General features: G+C 45.6%; 1 protein-coding gene across 5 annotated transcripts in view; it reads right to left on the minus strand.

Annotated features, from left to right (window-relative positions):
- The window catches only part of SYVN1 (synoviolin 1), a 134,792-nt gene that overhangs the window by 26,232 nt on the left and 92,007 nt on the right, over window positions 1–16,553 (minus strand). For all 5 annotated transcript variants that reach the window (XM_029611402.1, XM_029611401.1, XM_029611405.1 and 2 more), the window contains exon 15: window positions 3,490–3,676. In XM_029611402.1, the coding sequence (XP_029467262.1) occupies window positions 3,490–3,676 (187 nt within the window). The remainder of the gene's footprint in view (window positions 1–3,489; window positions 3,677–16,553) is intronic.

The following is a 16,553-nucleotide window of genomic DNA, read 5'->3' on the forward strand; positions in this document are numbered from 1 at the left end:
AGGGCCTGGAACTGGTAGTGATGGCCCAATATGGCGAAGCATAGGAAACGCTGATGGATGCAATGGATTGGTATGTGAAGATAGGCTTCTGACAGATCCAGGGAGGTCAGGAATTCTCCCGGTTGTACCGTCTTTATGACCGAACTCAGGGTTTCCATGCGGAAGCGGGGTACCTTCAGGTAGCGATTGACGGTTTTGAGGTCCAGTATGGGCCGGAACGTTCCCTCTTTCTTGGGCACGATGAAATAGATGGAATAGTGCCCAGAATTTTGTTGGTGCGTGGGTACCGGTGTTATTGCCTTTAGGGCAAGGAGTTTTGATAGTATGGTTTCCACTGCCTTCCTCTTGGAGGGGTCGTGACACGGAGAAATCACAAACTCATCCGGGGGGATGCTGTGGAAGTCCAGGTAGTATCCCTCTTGGATGATGGATAGGACCCAATTGTCACACATTATTTCGACCCATCTTTGGTAGAATGGGGGCAAGTCTGCCCCCTTTGATCTCTTCCTGTAGATAGATCTGCTGATTCTCACTGCGTGTTGCGGCTGTGGCCTGGTTCTGAGCCCGCTCCTCTTTTTTTTGTATAAACAGTTTTATTGGTAATAAATGATAGCAACATTACAAAACAAAGATTGACGTCATCTTACATTTACACCTTATTTTGTTATTATTTAGGAGAGTTGTGGATGGATCCTTGGGCCGGTGGCAGATGACCATGCCCCCGGGGGAAGATCCCGAGAGGGACCATTGGTCAGGCTCAGACTTAGGAAACAGACACACACTAGTTCTTTTATTTGACAATATACTGAACCACCAGAGGTGGCAATAGTGAGCTGGAATACCCGGCTGGGCTGTAGTCCCTCAGATGCTGGAACAGCGATCCCTGGAGACTGAGCTGCAGAGAAACTGAAATATAGTGAGTAGGCAGGGTATGCAGAGTTCATGGACAGAACCTGATGGTAACACTCACACAATGTCTCATAGAAGCCCAGGAGCTGGAATGAAGTAGGCCCTTGAGGAGAGAGTACCTGGTTCCAGGGAAAGCTCTGTGAGTACGATGGTAACTCACAGATGTAGTAGGCAGCGATGACTTCCAGGCAGAAGTGAATTCCAAAGAAGTCCGGGAACGAGGGCCCTCAAGGAGAGAGAGTATCGGTTCCAGACTGCAATCTACAAAGTAAGAGAGAATGAGGCCCCCAAAGAGTGGGTACCCCTGGTTAGTCCGAGGAGGCAGAGAAGTATAGATAGAATGAATCCTTATCCTTGCTAACTCGAGTTTGATTAGCGATTCAGAGACCTTTAAATATCTGAAGCGGATGATGTCATCTCAGGGGGATGCCCCCGAGGCTCGCACCACTTCTGGTTCTTGAGGCGGGGTCGCACCGCGTGTGCGCCCCTAGGCATCAGATCAACATGGCGGATTGCAGCGTTGGGCCGGTCCGGGGACGCCGGACGAGAACGGCTGAAGACGCCGCGGCAGCCAGCCTTCCATCAACCCTGGAGGGAGTCGCCAATGCGGTAAGGTGGGCGGAGTGGAGACATCGGGCAGCGACGGTCGCAACATATTTATAGTTGTAAAAGTGGAAACACCTCGCCCCCTTCCCTCCCCTCCCCCCGTACCTGTACTCAAGGTCATTATCATTCCAAACACTATACGTATCATTAAGGGTTTATTGTGAGCTAGAGTGGGTCAACTGTCTTCTGAGTAGTGGTAGAGCGTTTGAACGCCACTTCAGGAACTCGTCCCAAACACAATGACGGGAATGGGGCTGCCCCCCCGGAGGCTGGCGCGATTACGAACACACTGCGGATCGAGTAGCTGGGCTCGAGGGACCCTCCCCACCAGGGAGGAACCTGGAGCAAAGGCCTTCTCTGGAGAGCCTCGACCTGGGCTCTCCGCAGGCATCACATTGCAAGAATCACGGCATGGGGGAAGGGAGACAGGCTGTCTGGTAAAAACAGAAAACCCCCAAAAGCAGCCGAGAGCGGGAAAAAACCTCCGCTCAAATACCAACGACTTTAGAAAACTCCCTCTGAAATCGCCTCCTGTTTGTCTTTTTTTTGAGCAGAGGAATATCTCCTCTCTGCTAGCGCTGCCCCGAGGCAAACGGCTTCTCAGGGCAGCATGTTGTTGGAAGAAGGGGGAGAGGTTGGACCACCAACTATCACTCCAGAAAGTAACCCAAAACCATTCAGACCTGAGAAAAAAACCCAAAACATACAGAACTTACCCTGAATGAGAAAAGACAAGACCAAATTAGGGAAACCGTTCTGCCTGCAAGTGTCCCAGCACTGAGGGCACTGACTAAAAACTTTCAGTCTAAAATTTGACTTTTTTTTTTTTTTTAAATACAACTTGATCCAACCAAAAGGAGAACAAAAGCCAACAAAACAGAAGAAAACTAGTGCTCAAAAACCAGAAATAAGAGAAGGGAGGACCGCAGATTCTAAACCTCTCATCTGCTGAAGGGATGCAGAGGGTGCACCTGCTTATATAGGAGCTCCTTTCAAGTTTTTCTCTGACTCCTTCTGCTGGAAGGGGGATATAACCCACTGTCTGGACTGATCCGCGTACGCACAGGGAATAAATTTTACAACATAAATATCTATTTTTTCTTTTTTTTTTTAAAACTGACTAAAAACCTGACTGTAGGTTTTGCACCTCCACCATCTGCTGGAGGCAGAAAAATACTGACCCCTTCCGTGAGGTGCACCTCACGGAAGGGGTGGAGTCAGTTGGAATTTTTTCTGCCTCCATCTGCTGGTGAGTGGACAGAACCCAGGAGTCTGGACTGATCCGGGTACATACAGGGAACAGTGCACATTACTGCAACAGGAACACAATGAAAGAACCTTTTTCAAAAACTTTTTGATGAACATATTCATCTAATCATAGTAAGCAAGTGTGCCGTCATTCTGTATGCTGATAGTAGCTCAGACAGTTGAATGGACATGATCTTACCATAAGGCATTCTGGTTTATATTTCATACCAGAGTATCTAAATTATAATTTTTACAAGAAAGTTATTTTAAAAAATTGAATTTACTCATGATCACTTAAATAAAAATTTGTTTGTGAGCATACATTTAAAACTCCCATAGCTGCATTCCTCTAATGAAGTCACTATCTAGTGTCTGTGACATCACTGCCCTAATCAGCCATATGCCCTTAGCAATGTCACAAGCTAATATCTGAGGTCAGTCTTCTTTGACCAGCCATATCGAATACCAGAATCCAGCATTTTTACCTCAACTCTGCAAAATTCCTGAGTTGCACAACAAGCCAAATTGCAGGATAATGAGAATATTCTTTCATAACATTTTTCTCACAATACTACACAATATGTGGTTCAGCTGTAGGGATATTTGTTTTTTCCTGCAGAAATAGACTCCTGCAATAATTTTTTGAAGACCTGTAAATCCAGCAATAGAGAGGCCTTCGATAAGGAGATGGTTTATTTTTGGGCCAGAGACATACTATGTACTGACCCAATGGTGGCCAACACAGTCAGATACTGGTTGATTTGCAGCATGGCAGCATCTAGCAGTGTGTGGATGTTCTGCAGACACTGTAATCTAGCCTCCAAATTCTGCCGCTCATGGCCCTCCATGGCCCGCAGCTCCTCATCTGTGAGCCCTGCAAAACCAGCAGGTGGCACTGGCATGGGAGGGAAGCCTGGAAGATGAAAAAAAAGCAATTAAGACCAAATTCCTTTTGGTCAGCTATGCTTTGTTCTTAAACAGAAACAGCACATTTTTAAAACACAAAACACAGAATCTTAAGAGTGGCTCCAAGCTAATCAAGTTCCACAAATGCTTAAAAGTCCACTATGACATCATAAAATTCTACATGCTATGTTGTCTCAGATACTGGTCAATATGTGGAAGATCCATTCCCTGTTGCTGACTCCCAGAAGTAGAGATTCCCAAGCTTACCTATGCAATAATTGATAATGGACAGATTTTCCAGAAACCTGTCCAAACCTATTTTAAACTCTGCTATATTATTAGCTTGGCCACATCCTCTGCCACAAATTCCATTATGAAGAAATAAGCATTTTCTTAAATCTGTTTTAAATCTGCTACCAGATAGTTTCATGGGGTTTCTCCTAGTCCTAGCACTATTTTAAAGTTTGAATAATCATTTCTTATTAACATTGTCCCACTCCATTCATGATTTTATAAACCTCTATCATATCACATCAGTCATAGAACATATAGAAAGGCATGGTTTAATGGAACAAAGTCAGCATGGCTTTACCCAAGGCAAGTCTTGCCTCACAAATCTGCTTCACTTTTTTGAAGGAGTTAATAAACATGTGGATAAAGGTGAACTGGTAGATGTAGTATACTTGGATTTTCTTTTTTTTTTAATTTTATTTTTATGAATTTACCACAATTTACAATAGTATTCACCATACAGAAATACTTGGGTAACACACGGTAATCAAATCAAATATGTTCAATATTTAAACTTGAATATAAGTCAGTTTTATATTAACAAAATTAGCCATAATGTTAAATGTAAATTTCTCCCAAAATTATAATAAGAACAATGGGATACCATGAAAGGAAAAATAGGGCAGAAAAAAGGAAATCAACAAATCTTTTCTGCACAGTTCCACGCTCTATTACTTCAACTGCCAGCCCCAGGCAGGGACCTTATGAATGAGTGTCTAGAAAGAGACGCAATTGTTCTGGTTCATTAAATATATATCTCGTATTATGATATATTATTAAACACTTTGATGGAAAACGAAGATGATATTTAGCATTCCTAGATATAACCTCATTCCGCATGACCAAAAACTGTTTTCTTCTTTCCTGCGTAACTTTCATTATATCAGGAATTGCTGGCCAAAGAATTCTTGCTTCTGATTTCGGAATGCCAATCTCAAGACAGTGTCCCTCTCGGAAACAAATACAAAGGTAACCAGGAGTGTAGCTCTGGTGTCAATTATTATTTCCTGTGACATTTCAAGAATAGCAGATATATTCAACACCGAATCATTCAATACATCAATTTTCCCCTCACTTTTAATGGGAATAAAAAATTTGTGAAATTGCTGGGATGGCTTGTTCAGGAAATTTTAAAACATTAACTAAATAACTCTTGAACATCTCTCTTGCGGTTACCATTCTCGATTTGGGAAAATTTGTTATTCTTAAATTCGCTCTCCTTAATTCGTTTTCCACTATTTCCAATCTTTTATTGCAAAGACTCTCCGATTTGATCAAATTATTTTGGACCTCCTGGATTTTTTCTATTTTAATGTCCATTTCTTTCCCAGACGTTTCAAAAGTGTCCAGCTTCTTTTCCAAAATCTGAACTTTATTCATGCTTTCCTTAACCATAAAGGTTAATGTATTCAAATAACTATTCATAGAGGTAAGAACGTGCCAAATTTCCTCCAGGGTGATTTTTGGAGGTTTTGGCAAAGGTTTGTTACAAATGACCTCTAGTTCTGGTTCCTTCATTCCTTTCTCTGTCTGGCCTTCCCCTCCTATCTGGCCGAGCTGCGCCTCTCCCTTCGAGGCCAAGGAGCTCTCAAACACTGAGCTCACCGAAGGCAGCGGATCTCCTCTGCTCCTTCTCTGGTCCCCGAGATCCTCTGAGGCCGATCCCTTCAGCAGCTCTGCCATCCCTACCTCCGATACCATCGGGGATCCGGACGGGGGGGGGTCAGGAACGGCTGGCGCGCCGGGGCTCAAAGATGTCTCCTCTGCCATGAGGATCGGCGTCTGCCCAAGCCGATTCCTCCCGCGGCTCCTCCTTCCGGCGAACTCAAAGCGTGTCGCGCCAACATCAGGTCTATTCTCGGCTGTCTTTCGTCTGGTAGTGGTGTCGAGGTAATATTTTCTCTTATTCTTGCTTTTCGCTTCGTGTGCGGCATAATAGGAAATGTGATGTAGAAAGCAAGTTGGAAAATAAGCAAGATTCGAGACCTCCAGAGAGAGACCGACGCTAGCGTGTGTACCGTGCAGCGGCCATCTTGGTCTCCCCCAGTATACTTGGATTTTCAGAAGGCGTTTGACAAAGTTCCTCATGAGAGGCTTCTAGGAAAAGTAAAGTCATGGGAAAGGGGGCGATGTCCTTTCATGGATTACAAACTGGCTAACAGGAAACAGATAGTAGGATTAAATGGACAATTTTCTCAGTGGAAGGGAGAGGGCAGTGGAGTGCCTCAGAGATCTGTATGGGACCCTTTTCAATATATTTATAAATGATCTGGAAAAAAATATGACACGTGAGATAATCAAATTTGCAAATGATACAAAATTGTTCAGAGTAGTTAAATCACAAGCAGATTGTGATAAATTGCAGAAAGACCTTGTGAGACTGGAAAATTGGGCATCGAAATGGCAGATGAAATTTAATGTGGATAAGTGCAAGGTGATGCATATAGGGAAAAATAACCCATGCTATAGTTACACAATGTTAGGTTCCATATTAGGTGCTACTACCCAAGAAAGAGATCCAAGCATCATAGTGGATAACACATTGAAATAGTTGGCTCAGTGTGCTGCGGCAGTCAAAAAAGCAAACAATGTTGGGAACTATTAGAAAGGGAATGGTGAATAAAACGGAAAATATCATAATGCCTCTGTATTGCTCCATGGTGAGACCGCACCTTGAATACTGTGTACAATTCTGGTTGCCGCATCTAAAAAAAAAAAGATATAATTGTACTGGAGAAGGTACACAGAAGGGCGACCAAAATGATAAGGGGAATGGAACAGCTCCCCTATGAGGAAAGACTAAAGAGGTTAGGACTTTTCAGCTTGGAGAAGAGACGGCTGAGGGGGGATATTGATAGAGGTGTTTCAAATCATGAGAGGTCTAGAACAGGTAGATGTGAATTGGTTATTTAGTCTTTCAGATAATAGAGAAAGACTAGGGGGCACTCAATGAAGTTAGCATGTGGGACATTTACAACTAATCGCACAATCACAATCAAACTCTGGAATTTGTTGCCAGAGAATGTGGTTAGTGCAGTTAGTATAGCTGTGTTTAAAAAAGGATTGGATAAGTTCTTGGAGGAGAAGTCCATTACCTGCTATTAATTATGTTGACTTAGAAAATAGCCACTGCTATTACTAGCAACAGTAGCATGGAATAGTCTTAGGTTTTGGGTAATTGCCAGGTTCTTATGGCCTTAATTGGCCAATGTTGGAAACAGGATGCTGGGCTTGATGGACCCTTGGTCTGACCCAGATTGGCATGTTTTTATGTTCTTAGTCATCCCTTCTCAAAGCTAAAGAGTCCTAACTGTTTAGCCTTTCTTCATAAGGGAGCTGTTCTATTCCTTTTATAATATTTTATCCCCTTCACTGCACCTTTTCTAGTTCTGCTATGTCTTTGAGAAGTGAACACAGTTATTTAAGGTGTGTTCGCATCATGGATCAATAGAGGCCTTATGATATTCTCATTTTTATTCTTCATTCCCTGGATGTACCCAGATCAATCCAGACTCCTGGGTTTTGCCTCCCTTCCAGGAAATGGAGACAGAGAAAGTTTTGCCGACACTGTCACTTAACCTGGTGTGCAGTCTGTCAGTATTTCTCTGTCTCCAGCGGATGGAAGGTGGTGCAAATCCTATAGTCCAAGAGAAGAAAAAAAAAAAGGGAGCTAAAAGGCAGTTTTAGGAATAGGTGACTGGATAGCCTTTCCTGAAGGTCGGTAGGTCCTGGTGGGGCCATCCTTTCAGGTGGAGGAGTGGACGAGCGAGGGGATTGGTAACCCCTGGGTCTCTCCAGATCCTTGACCTACTGAAAGGGGAGATAATTGGCAGGGCCAGTTCCCTCTCCTCCCTCCTACAGGTGGATAGCTGGAGCCTGCAGCTGGTAAAGGGAAGTTTGCTTTCATACATATTTAAAAAAAAAAAAAAAGAACAAACCTCAGTTTATCGTTGTGCCGTTGGGTACTTTGGCTGGGCTTTGCAGTGTGCCGCTTCGGGGAGGTTGAGTGCATTAGGGGCTAGCTCTTACGGTAGTTTTTGCAGGCAGGTGTAGCAGTTAAAAAAAAAAAAGGAAGAAAATCATGCTGCGCGGGGAGAGGGCAGCTCAGGGACTGCGATAAAAGGCGCAGACAGGCAGCGATCCTCCACAGGAAGTGCTGAGGGAGCTGAGCAGCCTGTCTTCTTGTTTTTGGCGGCAATGGTGGCCATTTTGTCCTCCTTTGCTGCTGTGACAGAAAGGGCCTGCAAGAGGTCTGCCCTGCCCCTACCGCTGGCAGATTGAAGACCCTCAGAACTCTAGGGGTCCCAGGATCCTCTGCTGAGGGAGGAGGAGGAGGAAGGAACACCTCCTGGAGCAGGTTCCGGAAAACCCAGGGAATTTTTCCTCGGATTCACTTGTTCTTATGCGCAAGGCATTTTTGGCTAAAACTGCGGCTGGACGTCTCCTTCACAAGCCAGTGGACCTGCAGGAGCCAGTTGTGGCAAAAAGGCCTTGTTCGGCTCAAACTGGTGGGGCGACCAGAATTCAGAGAGTGCTGGGACAACAATTGCATTTGGGGAATGCAGATGATCCCTTGGAGGTCTCGGAGGATGGTGATTCATCATCACCATCCTCCGATGGTGATGATGAATCACCATGATGAAAGCAAATTTTATAAGAGACTTCACAATATAATGTACATAATTTAATCCTAACTGCTCGGTTTTCTTATTCTAATTCTCTCCCCAGTTATAAGACCCTTGTTGTAATGTAACTTTTGATCTCTTTGCACTTGTTTATGTTCCGTTTTTTGTTCACACCCCCTCGTTGTATGTAAACCGGCATGATGTGGTTTCTAATCACGAATGCCGGTATAGAAAAACTCTAAATAAATAAATAAATCAGGGTTGGATCCTCCTCTGGATAGTGCGGACCCTGATGGCGCTCGGATCAAACATCCTCTGTGGAGGGAGATGATCCGAAGGTGGTCCGTCTTTCGCCGGGAAAAATTGTGGCAATTTGAGAACCCAGGCTGCTTTGGATCATGAGGGAGTGGATTTGGTTGTGGAGAACATAATGGGACTTGTGAAGGCATTCCCATTCCATAAATCTGTGAAGAACTTAGTGCTCTGGAAGGGAACACTCCAGATACAGGTTTGAAGGTTGGCAGAGCCATGGAGAAACCGTATGAGTGCTGGAATATTTGCAGTGACAAGTACATGAGTCCAGTGCTGAGATTGGCTGTGCATAAGGTTATGTAGGATAGGAAGTTGGAGGTATACCTCAAGAAGATATTTGTGGTGTTGGCCATTCGCTCTGCCATATGCAGTAGTTTTATGCTCTGGGTCGGATGGGGCTGAGTGCAGCAATTGCAAATGAGAGAGGACGCTATCCGCGGAGGATGTAAAGCAGGCTATGAGGCTGGAAGCCATGGTGGCCTATGGTGCGGATGTTTTGTATGATCTCATACGCACTTCCTCTCAAATCTATGATGTCTGCAGTCTCCACTAGGATGTTTGGTCTAAGTCTCAGCTAGGGCTGCTTCCGTTTAAAATCGGAAAACTTTTTTTTTGGCAAGCTCTTGGAGGAGCTTGTGAAGCATCTCAGGGAAGCCAGAGGGCACAGGCTGCCAGAGGACAGAGGTTTCTCTTTGGCATGGGGGTCGATTCTGGTCTAAATGACGTTTACGGCAGTCTCGTCCTTTGGGAGGAGGTCAGAGACAAGGCGCCAGGAGGCAGCAGTCTCGGATCAGTTCTTTTGAGGCAGGAGACAGACCAGAGTAGTCTGTGCCTGGCGGGCAGCACCAGTATCCCGCTGCTGGCGAGAGGTCGATGGCATCGGCTCAGACGATGTCAAAGCGGTCGATGGAGTCTGTGGCTTTGTCTGAAAAAGAAACTCCATCTTTTCTGAACGGGCCTTATGGCACTTCGGTGTCATTTGGGCACATTTGGTGCAAGTTAGGATGTCATGGTCGGACCCCAAACACACAAACCCTATATGCAAGTCTGTGATGGACATTGTCAGAGGACAGTCGGGGCACCGACAAAAACCCGACACCATGGCTTCGACAAAAATCTAGCCGCGGTGCGGCTGATGGCCAGTAGGCCCCGAAGGGAAAACTTGATGGGAATAGACCGCCTTACCTTACGACCGTGGACTACGGAATCGAAAGAGGGACCCCGGATGGGGTAGAATTTTTTGAAATTTTTGAAAGAAGTTCCGTGAGGAAAATTCCTGTCAGGAATCTCTAGAGAGCTCCTTAACCCACATGGCTACTGCTGTGCGGAAAAAAAGACTGAAGGGGGACCCCTGCTGGATTCAGGGTTAGTGCCATGCTGGGCATGCCCAGTAGGTGCCAGTCAAAGTTCTAGAAACTTTGACAAAAGTGTTCCGTGATTGGGCTCCATCCTGATGTCACCCATGTGTGAGGACTACCATCCTGCTTGTCCTGTGAGAATGAAAATTAGCAAGAACCAATTTTCCTTTCCAAACAATTCCTAACATTCTATTAGCTTTTTTTGACTGCTGCTGCGGATTTCAACATATTTGCACAAGGACTTCAATATCCCTTTCCTAGCTGGTTAATCCCAATGTGGAATCCCATATTGTGTACTTATAATTGGGATTTTTCACTATGTGCATCACTTTGCACCCATTTAAATTTCATCTGACATTTACATGCCAAATTCTCCAGATCCTTCTGCAATTCCTCATAGTCTGCTTGTGTTTTATCTACTTTGAATGATTGTATGTCATATGCAAATCTGATCATCTCACTTATTGATCCTTTTCCCCAAATCATTAAAAATTAAGTTAAACATTGGTCCTTATACAGATCCCTGGGCCACTCCACTACTCGACCCTTTTCACTGGGAAACTTGACAATGTATTCCTACTGTTTCCTATCCTTTAACTAGTTAATCCTCAAAAAGACATCACTGCCTATCCCATGGCTTTTTAATTTTATCAGAAGTTTCTCAAATAGTCAAAAAAGACTCAAATTCCTTCTGAAAATCCAGATACAGTATACTAAAAGCAGCATATCCCAATTGGCGTGCCACGGCACACTAGTCTGGCATGGCTGCAGTAACAGGTGTGCAGTGAAAAAAAGCCAAATAGGAAGAAGTTGAAGCACAGCTGAGTCTTAATTTTCTTTCCGTTCTGATTTGCATGATGTCCTCCCTCCAGCAGAGGTGTCAGAGAGCAGCAGTTATCTGTTGCTACTACTTTACTTTCTGCTGCCTCTTTTCTGCATTTGGAAGTGCATGGGGCGCTGCACTCTTGTGAGAACTGTTAGCCCCCTGCAGTTCTGACTGCAAAGAAAAGCCAGCAGAGAAAGCAGCAGCAGCATCAAGTAAGAGGCGCTCACAATCTCTGCTTGTTCCAGGACATAGGAGAAGGAACAGCTGAATATACCAAGGGGTGGGACGTCTGTGAGAGAGAAGGTGATGCTGATTCCAGGGTGTGAAGGGAGGGAGAAAGGAAGAGAAGATGGTGCCAAGAAAAGATGGGGGGAGAGAGGAAAGGGAGGGTGATGATGCCAGGGATTGGGGGAGAGGGAAGAAAGGTAGTGATGCCAGGAGGATCAGGGTAAAAGAAGGTGATGCCAGGGGAGAGGGCAGAGAAGGTGACGATGCCAAGGGTTGGGATGGGGGAGGATGATGCCAGAGAGTGAAGAGAAGAGAACATGATGCCAGAGGGCTGAAGGAGAATGTTGGAGAGAGAGAGGGAAGGTGATGAAGATGATGCCAGGAGATAGGGAGAAAGAAGAGAAGACAAGGCGATGATGCCGGGAGGGGCGGGGGGGAAGGTGGTAATGATGTTGCCTGGATGGGGTGCGGGAAGAGGGAAGAGAAAATGTTGGTGAAGTCCATGGGAGCCATTCAACATATATACCCCCATTTTAATGCACTGAGCGGATACTTAATACTTAGAAAAGCCCACAATATGTAACATTCCTTCTTTACATATCAGTAAATAAAAAAAAAAAAAGAAAGCAGCAAGTTCAGACATAGGTGTACCCAACCCCATACTGGGCAGGTCTGTGAAAGACCCCGACACAATACACTTTTGTCAAAGGACACTTCACCCAGAGCCTAACATCAAACCGGTAATGGCGAGAAAAAGTGTACACAGAACCACATTGCCACTCTACAAATCTCCTGCAGTGAAAGCAACTGAAAGCCCAAGATTTCACCTGCACCCTAGCAGACTGCGCACGCAATCCATCTGGAATTCTCCTTCCTTTGCAAATATAGGATGAGAATCACTTCCTACAGCCAACACATTATTGTGCCCGTGTAGGCCTTACAACCCTTTTTTGTACCTCCAAACACAAACAAATGATCCAATCGCTGAATACTGTTGACTTTTAAATAACACAACAGCATCCAACGAACATCCAAAAGATGGACCCTTCCTGGACTGTCATGATTCAAGAGACCAATTCGGGAAAGCAGGAAGCTCTACTGTCTGATTCATATGGAAGGAAGAAACCACCTTAGGAAGGAATGAAGGAACAGAACGCAACGATACTCCCTTATCTGAGATTCTCAGAAAAGGTTCCCTACAGCAGCGGTTCTCAACCGGTGTGTTGCGACACACCAGTGTGTCCCGAAGCACCCACAGGTGTGTTGCTACACTTCCCGGTCCCCCGCTGGCCCAGACCTCCCCCTGCCCCAGCGAAATAGGAATTCATCCTCCGCCTGGGCTTAAAATGCTGATAGCCCGGGCAGAATGCAGCAGGAGAGCTGGAGTCAGCAGCACCAGAATGGTCTCTTTTTCCCTGCTCCCCGTGGTCCGGAAGAGGAAGTGGAACGCAGTGGCCGTGCGCGTGGGAAGAAGAGACCATGCTAGTGCTAGCAGTGTGGCCTGAAGAAGAAAGGCACGGCCTTAAGAATGAGCAGCGCAGCACAGAGCACAAGAGGAGCAACATCAGCCCCCGCAGCCAATAGGAGTTCTTTCTCGAGGCCACGAGGACTAGAAGGGGAAGCGGCTGCTGCCGCCGCCGCTAGTCAGGTGGGGGGGGAGAGAGTGAGCAAGCATGCATGCTTGTGTGTTTGAGATCCTGTGTGTGTGTGTGTGTGTGAGAAAGAGAGAGAGACAGCATGTAAGTGAGTGACAGAGCCTGTATATGTAAGTGTGTGATTAAAAACCTGTTTGTGTAAAAGAGTATGTGTGTGTGGTTGAGATCCTGTGAGTGAGAGAGATCATGTGTATGTATGATTAAGAGCTTGTGTGTTGTGTGTGTGACTGAGAGCCTATGTAAGTGAGAGAAAGAGAGAGAGCATGTTTGTAAGTGTGTGATTGAAAGCCTGTGTATGTGTGAATAGACAGCATGTGTGTAAATGTGTGATTAAGAGCGTATATAAGTGAGAAAAAGCATGTGTAAGTGTGCGTGATTGACAGCCTATGTAAATGAGGGAGAAAGCATGTGTATATGTGTGGGACGGAGAGAGGAGAAAGTTGCAAGCAAACCATTCCTCCTGCTAACTCAAAACAATCTCAGGGCATCTGGATATCAAACGTTCCCAGGTATGCAGAGCAAAGCATCTTTTTTTATACTATTATTTTTCATTATTGGGTCTTTGTGCCTGCTATTTGGAAATATTTTATTGGTCTCTAGAAATGTTTGGTATGAGTTTTAATTATTGGATATTTCATTCATCAGCTGGTTTTACTATTGATTTTATATTTAATTTGTTTTATGACACTGGTGATGTCTCTTTCTTTTGTTACACTGCACACAGAATCTCTGGCTTGTTGCGGTTTCCAGTTCAGTTTTCATTGGCATGTTTCTACTTATACTTTATGGTCTCTTTATTGTTTGTTAGGTGAGGATCTGCACGTGTGACTAGGTGAGGTATTCTGCTGGCGTGTAGTTTCTGTGTAGGACTCTATAGCAGCCTGACTTGGTTCATTTTCCTAATAGGAGAAGTATTGTAAGTTTAAGTGCTGGAAATTGGTGGTTTTGGTATGGGATGTTTATGCAATTTCTGTTCAGAGTACTTATCTTTCCTTGTGTCATTCTTAACAATAAAAATAATACTGGGCTTTTATTTTTTATTTCCGCCATGAATTGTAATGGGCAGTGTGCCACAGATGCGAACGTGGTCTGTCAGGTGTGTCACGATGGGAAAAAGGTTGAGAACCACTGCCCTACAGGATAAAGCCTGCAGCTCCAAAATTCTTCGAGCTAAACAATTTGCCAACAGAAAAACTACCTTCAGAGTGAGGTCCTTCAAAGAGGACTTCCTCAACAGCTCAAACAGAGGTCCACAAAGCACCTGCAAGACTAAGTTGAAACTCCATGCCGGACACACCGACAGATGCAGAACTTGACCCCCTTCAGAAACCTCACCACATCCAGATGCCTCTGAGACAACCCAAGGTTGCCACCTGAACCCACAGAGAAAGGCAAGCCCTTGGAAAGGCCAACACCTGTGGAATATCTACTTGCAATGGGCCAAGGCCTTCCTCCACACACCAGCTGTGGAACACTCTCCATACTTGGATATACGCCATAGACATGGCTGGCCTCCTTGCCTGAAGCAAAGTGGAAAACACTGGTTCCAAGTAACCTTTCAATTGCAAACGTCTCCTCTCAAAAGCCAAACCGTGAGACAAACGATCCGCCCGATAAGAAAAAAATAGGACCTTGTCTTAACAGTCCCTGTAGATGAGCCAACCTCAGGGGCCTGTCCACTGCGAGCTGAATCAGATCCGCAAACAACGAACTCCGTGGGCACTCCAGCATGACTAGAACCACTCTACCCAGATGTCTCTTGATGCATGGTAACACCTGGCTTATTAGAGGCCACGGAGGAAACACATATAGAAGAATCCCTGCGGGCCATGGAAGAACCAAAGCGCCTATGCCCTCAGCTCTGACCTCTCGCCTGTGACTGAAAAACCATGTCACTCTGGCATTGCTCCTGGATGCCATCAGATCCAGACCTGGACTGCCCCAATGGAATCTGATAAGATCGAAGCTCCCATTTCTCCTGGGTCCAACTGTTGGCTGAAATAGTCCACCTGCACATTGTCCACTTCCGACATGAGAAGTGGCTATTCCCTTCAAATGTAGCTCTACCCAGACAAAGTTCCTGAGCCTCCTGGGCCACTGCGTGACTCTTTGCTTCCCCCTGCCGACTGATATATGCCATTGTCTGAAACACTCATACCATCTGACCCTGGATCAGCAGAAGGAACTCCACCAATGTTCTGCACACCACCCTAGACTCCAAGTGGCTGATCGGCTATGCCGCTTCTGCTGGTGACCACAGACCCTGCGCTGACCGCCCCCAGCAGTATTCAGTTGAGTTTTGCTGTACAACCTCCTCCTCTAGGGGAAAATGTCAATCTGTTCCACAATTTCCCAAGGTAAATCAGCAAATGTGAATTGCAACTTAACACAGTGAACTACTACTACAAGGGCTTGTTCCTTTTGAGTCGTTAAACAACTATGTTGTTCAGTCAGCCTTGTGCGGATCATTCTGGTCCTATGTAGACCTTATCACAAGGTCAAATGATAAAATAAATAAATACCGATTTGCAATATATAGTGCCCCGAAGATAAATGGTACGACCTGATTGGGGATCATAAGAACATAAGAAAATGCCATACTGGGTCAGACCAAGGGTCCATCAAGCCCAGCATCCTGTTTTCAACAGTGGCCAATCCAGGCCATAAGAACCTGGCAAGTACCCAAAAACATGTTACCATTGCTGGTAATAGCAGTGGCTATTTTTTAAGTCAACTTAATTAATAGCAGGTAATGGACTTCTCCTCCAAGAACGTATCCAATCCTTTTTTAAACACAGCTACACTAACCACATCCTCTGGCAACAAATTCCAGAGTTTAATTGTGCATTGAGTAAAAAAGAACTTTCTCCGATTAGTTTTAAATGCACCACATGCTAACATCATGGAGTTTTAGTTTGTGTGTGCACTTTGATTAAAAATTGTAATTGTTGTACCCACTTAAGGCTTGCTCGCTGCATGAGTCTGCTGCAGAACGTCGCCCGAACTCCCAGGCTAGAACCTCAAAAATGCGTTTAAGAAGGAATTCAAGCTTGCGATCCTGCACATCCTTTAGGGCCACAGCTCCCACCACTGGAACGGTGGTATGCTTGGTAACAGCGGAGGCTGAAGAATCCACCGTGGGAATTTTCAGCATGTCCATGCAATCCTCAAGGGGAGGACAGAGCTTGTCCATGGCTCTCCCAACGTGAAGCCCCGCTTCGGGAGCTTCCCATTCCCAAAGGAGCAGCAACTTGTGTATAGGATGGAAGGGAAAAGCGCAGGCTGGAGCCCGAAATCCCGCCAGGACCGGATCCATATGCGCAGGCAAAGTGGCCATAAGAGAATCTGCTGGGGGCCCCTCGATCCCTAACTCCTATAGAACGAAGGGAATGAGGGGCTCCAGTTCTTCCCGCTGAAATAGCTGTAGCACCTGGGGGGTCACCCCCCTCCAGGGGGGGGGGGGTGTCTCTGCCAACTCCGCATCCGGATCCTGGACTGGAGCTACCAGAGGGGCGGCCCCCGGAACCACCCACACCCCGACAGACCCTGTAGATCTGGAGCTGCTGGGGCGAGCGGAGAGGGCATCCAC

Source organism: Rhinatrema bivittatum, chromosome 8, assembly GCF_901001135.1.
Source record: "Rhinatrema bivittatum chromosome 8, aRhiBiv1.1, whole genome shotgun sequence".
NCBI classification, from domain to species: Eukaryota; Metazoa; Chordata; class Amphibia; order Gymnophiona; family Rhinatrematidae; genus Rhinatrema; species Rhinatrema bivittatum.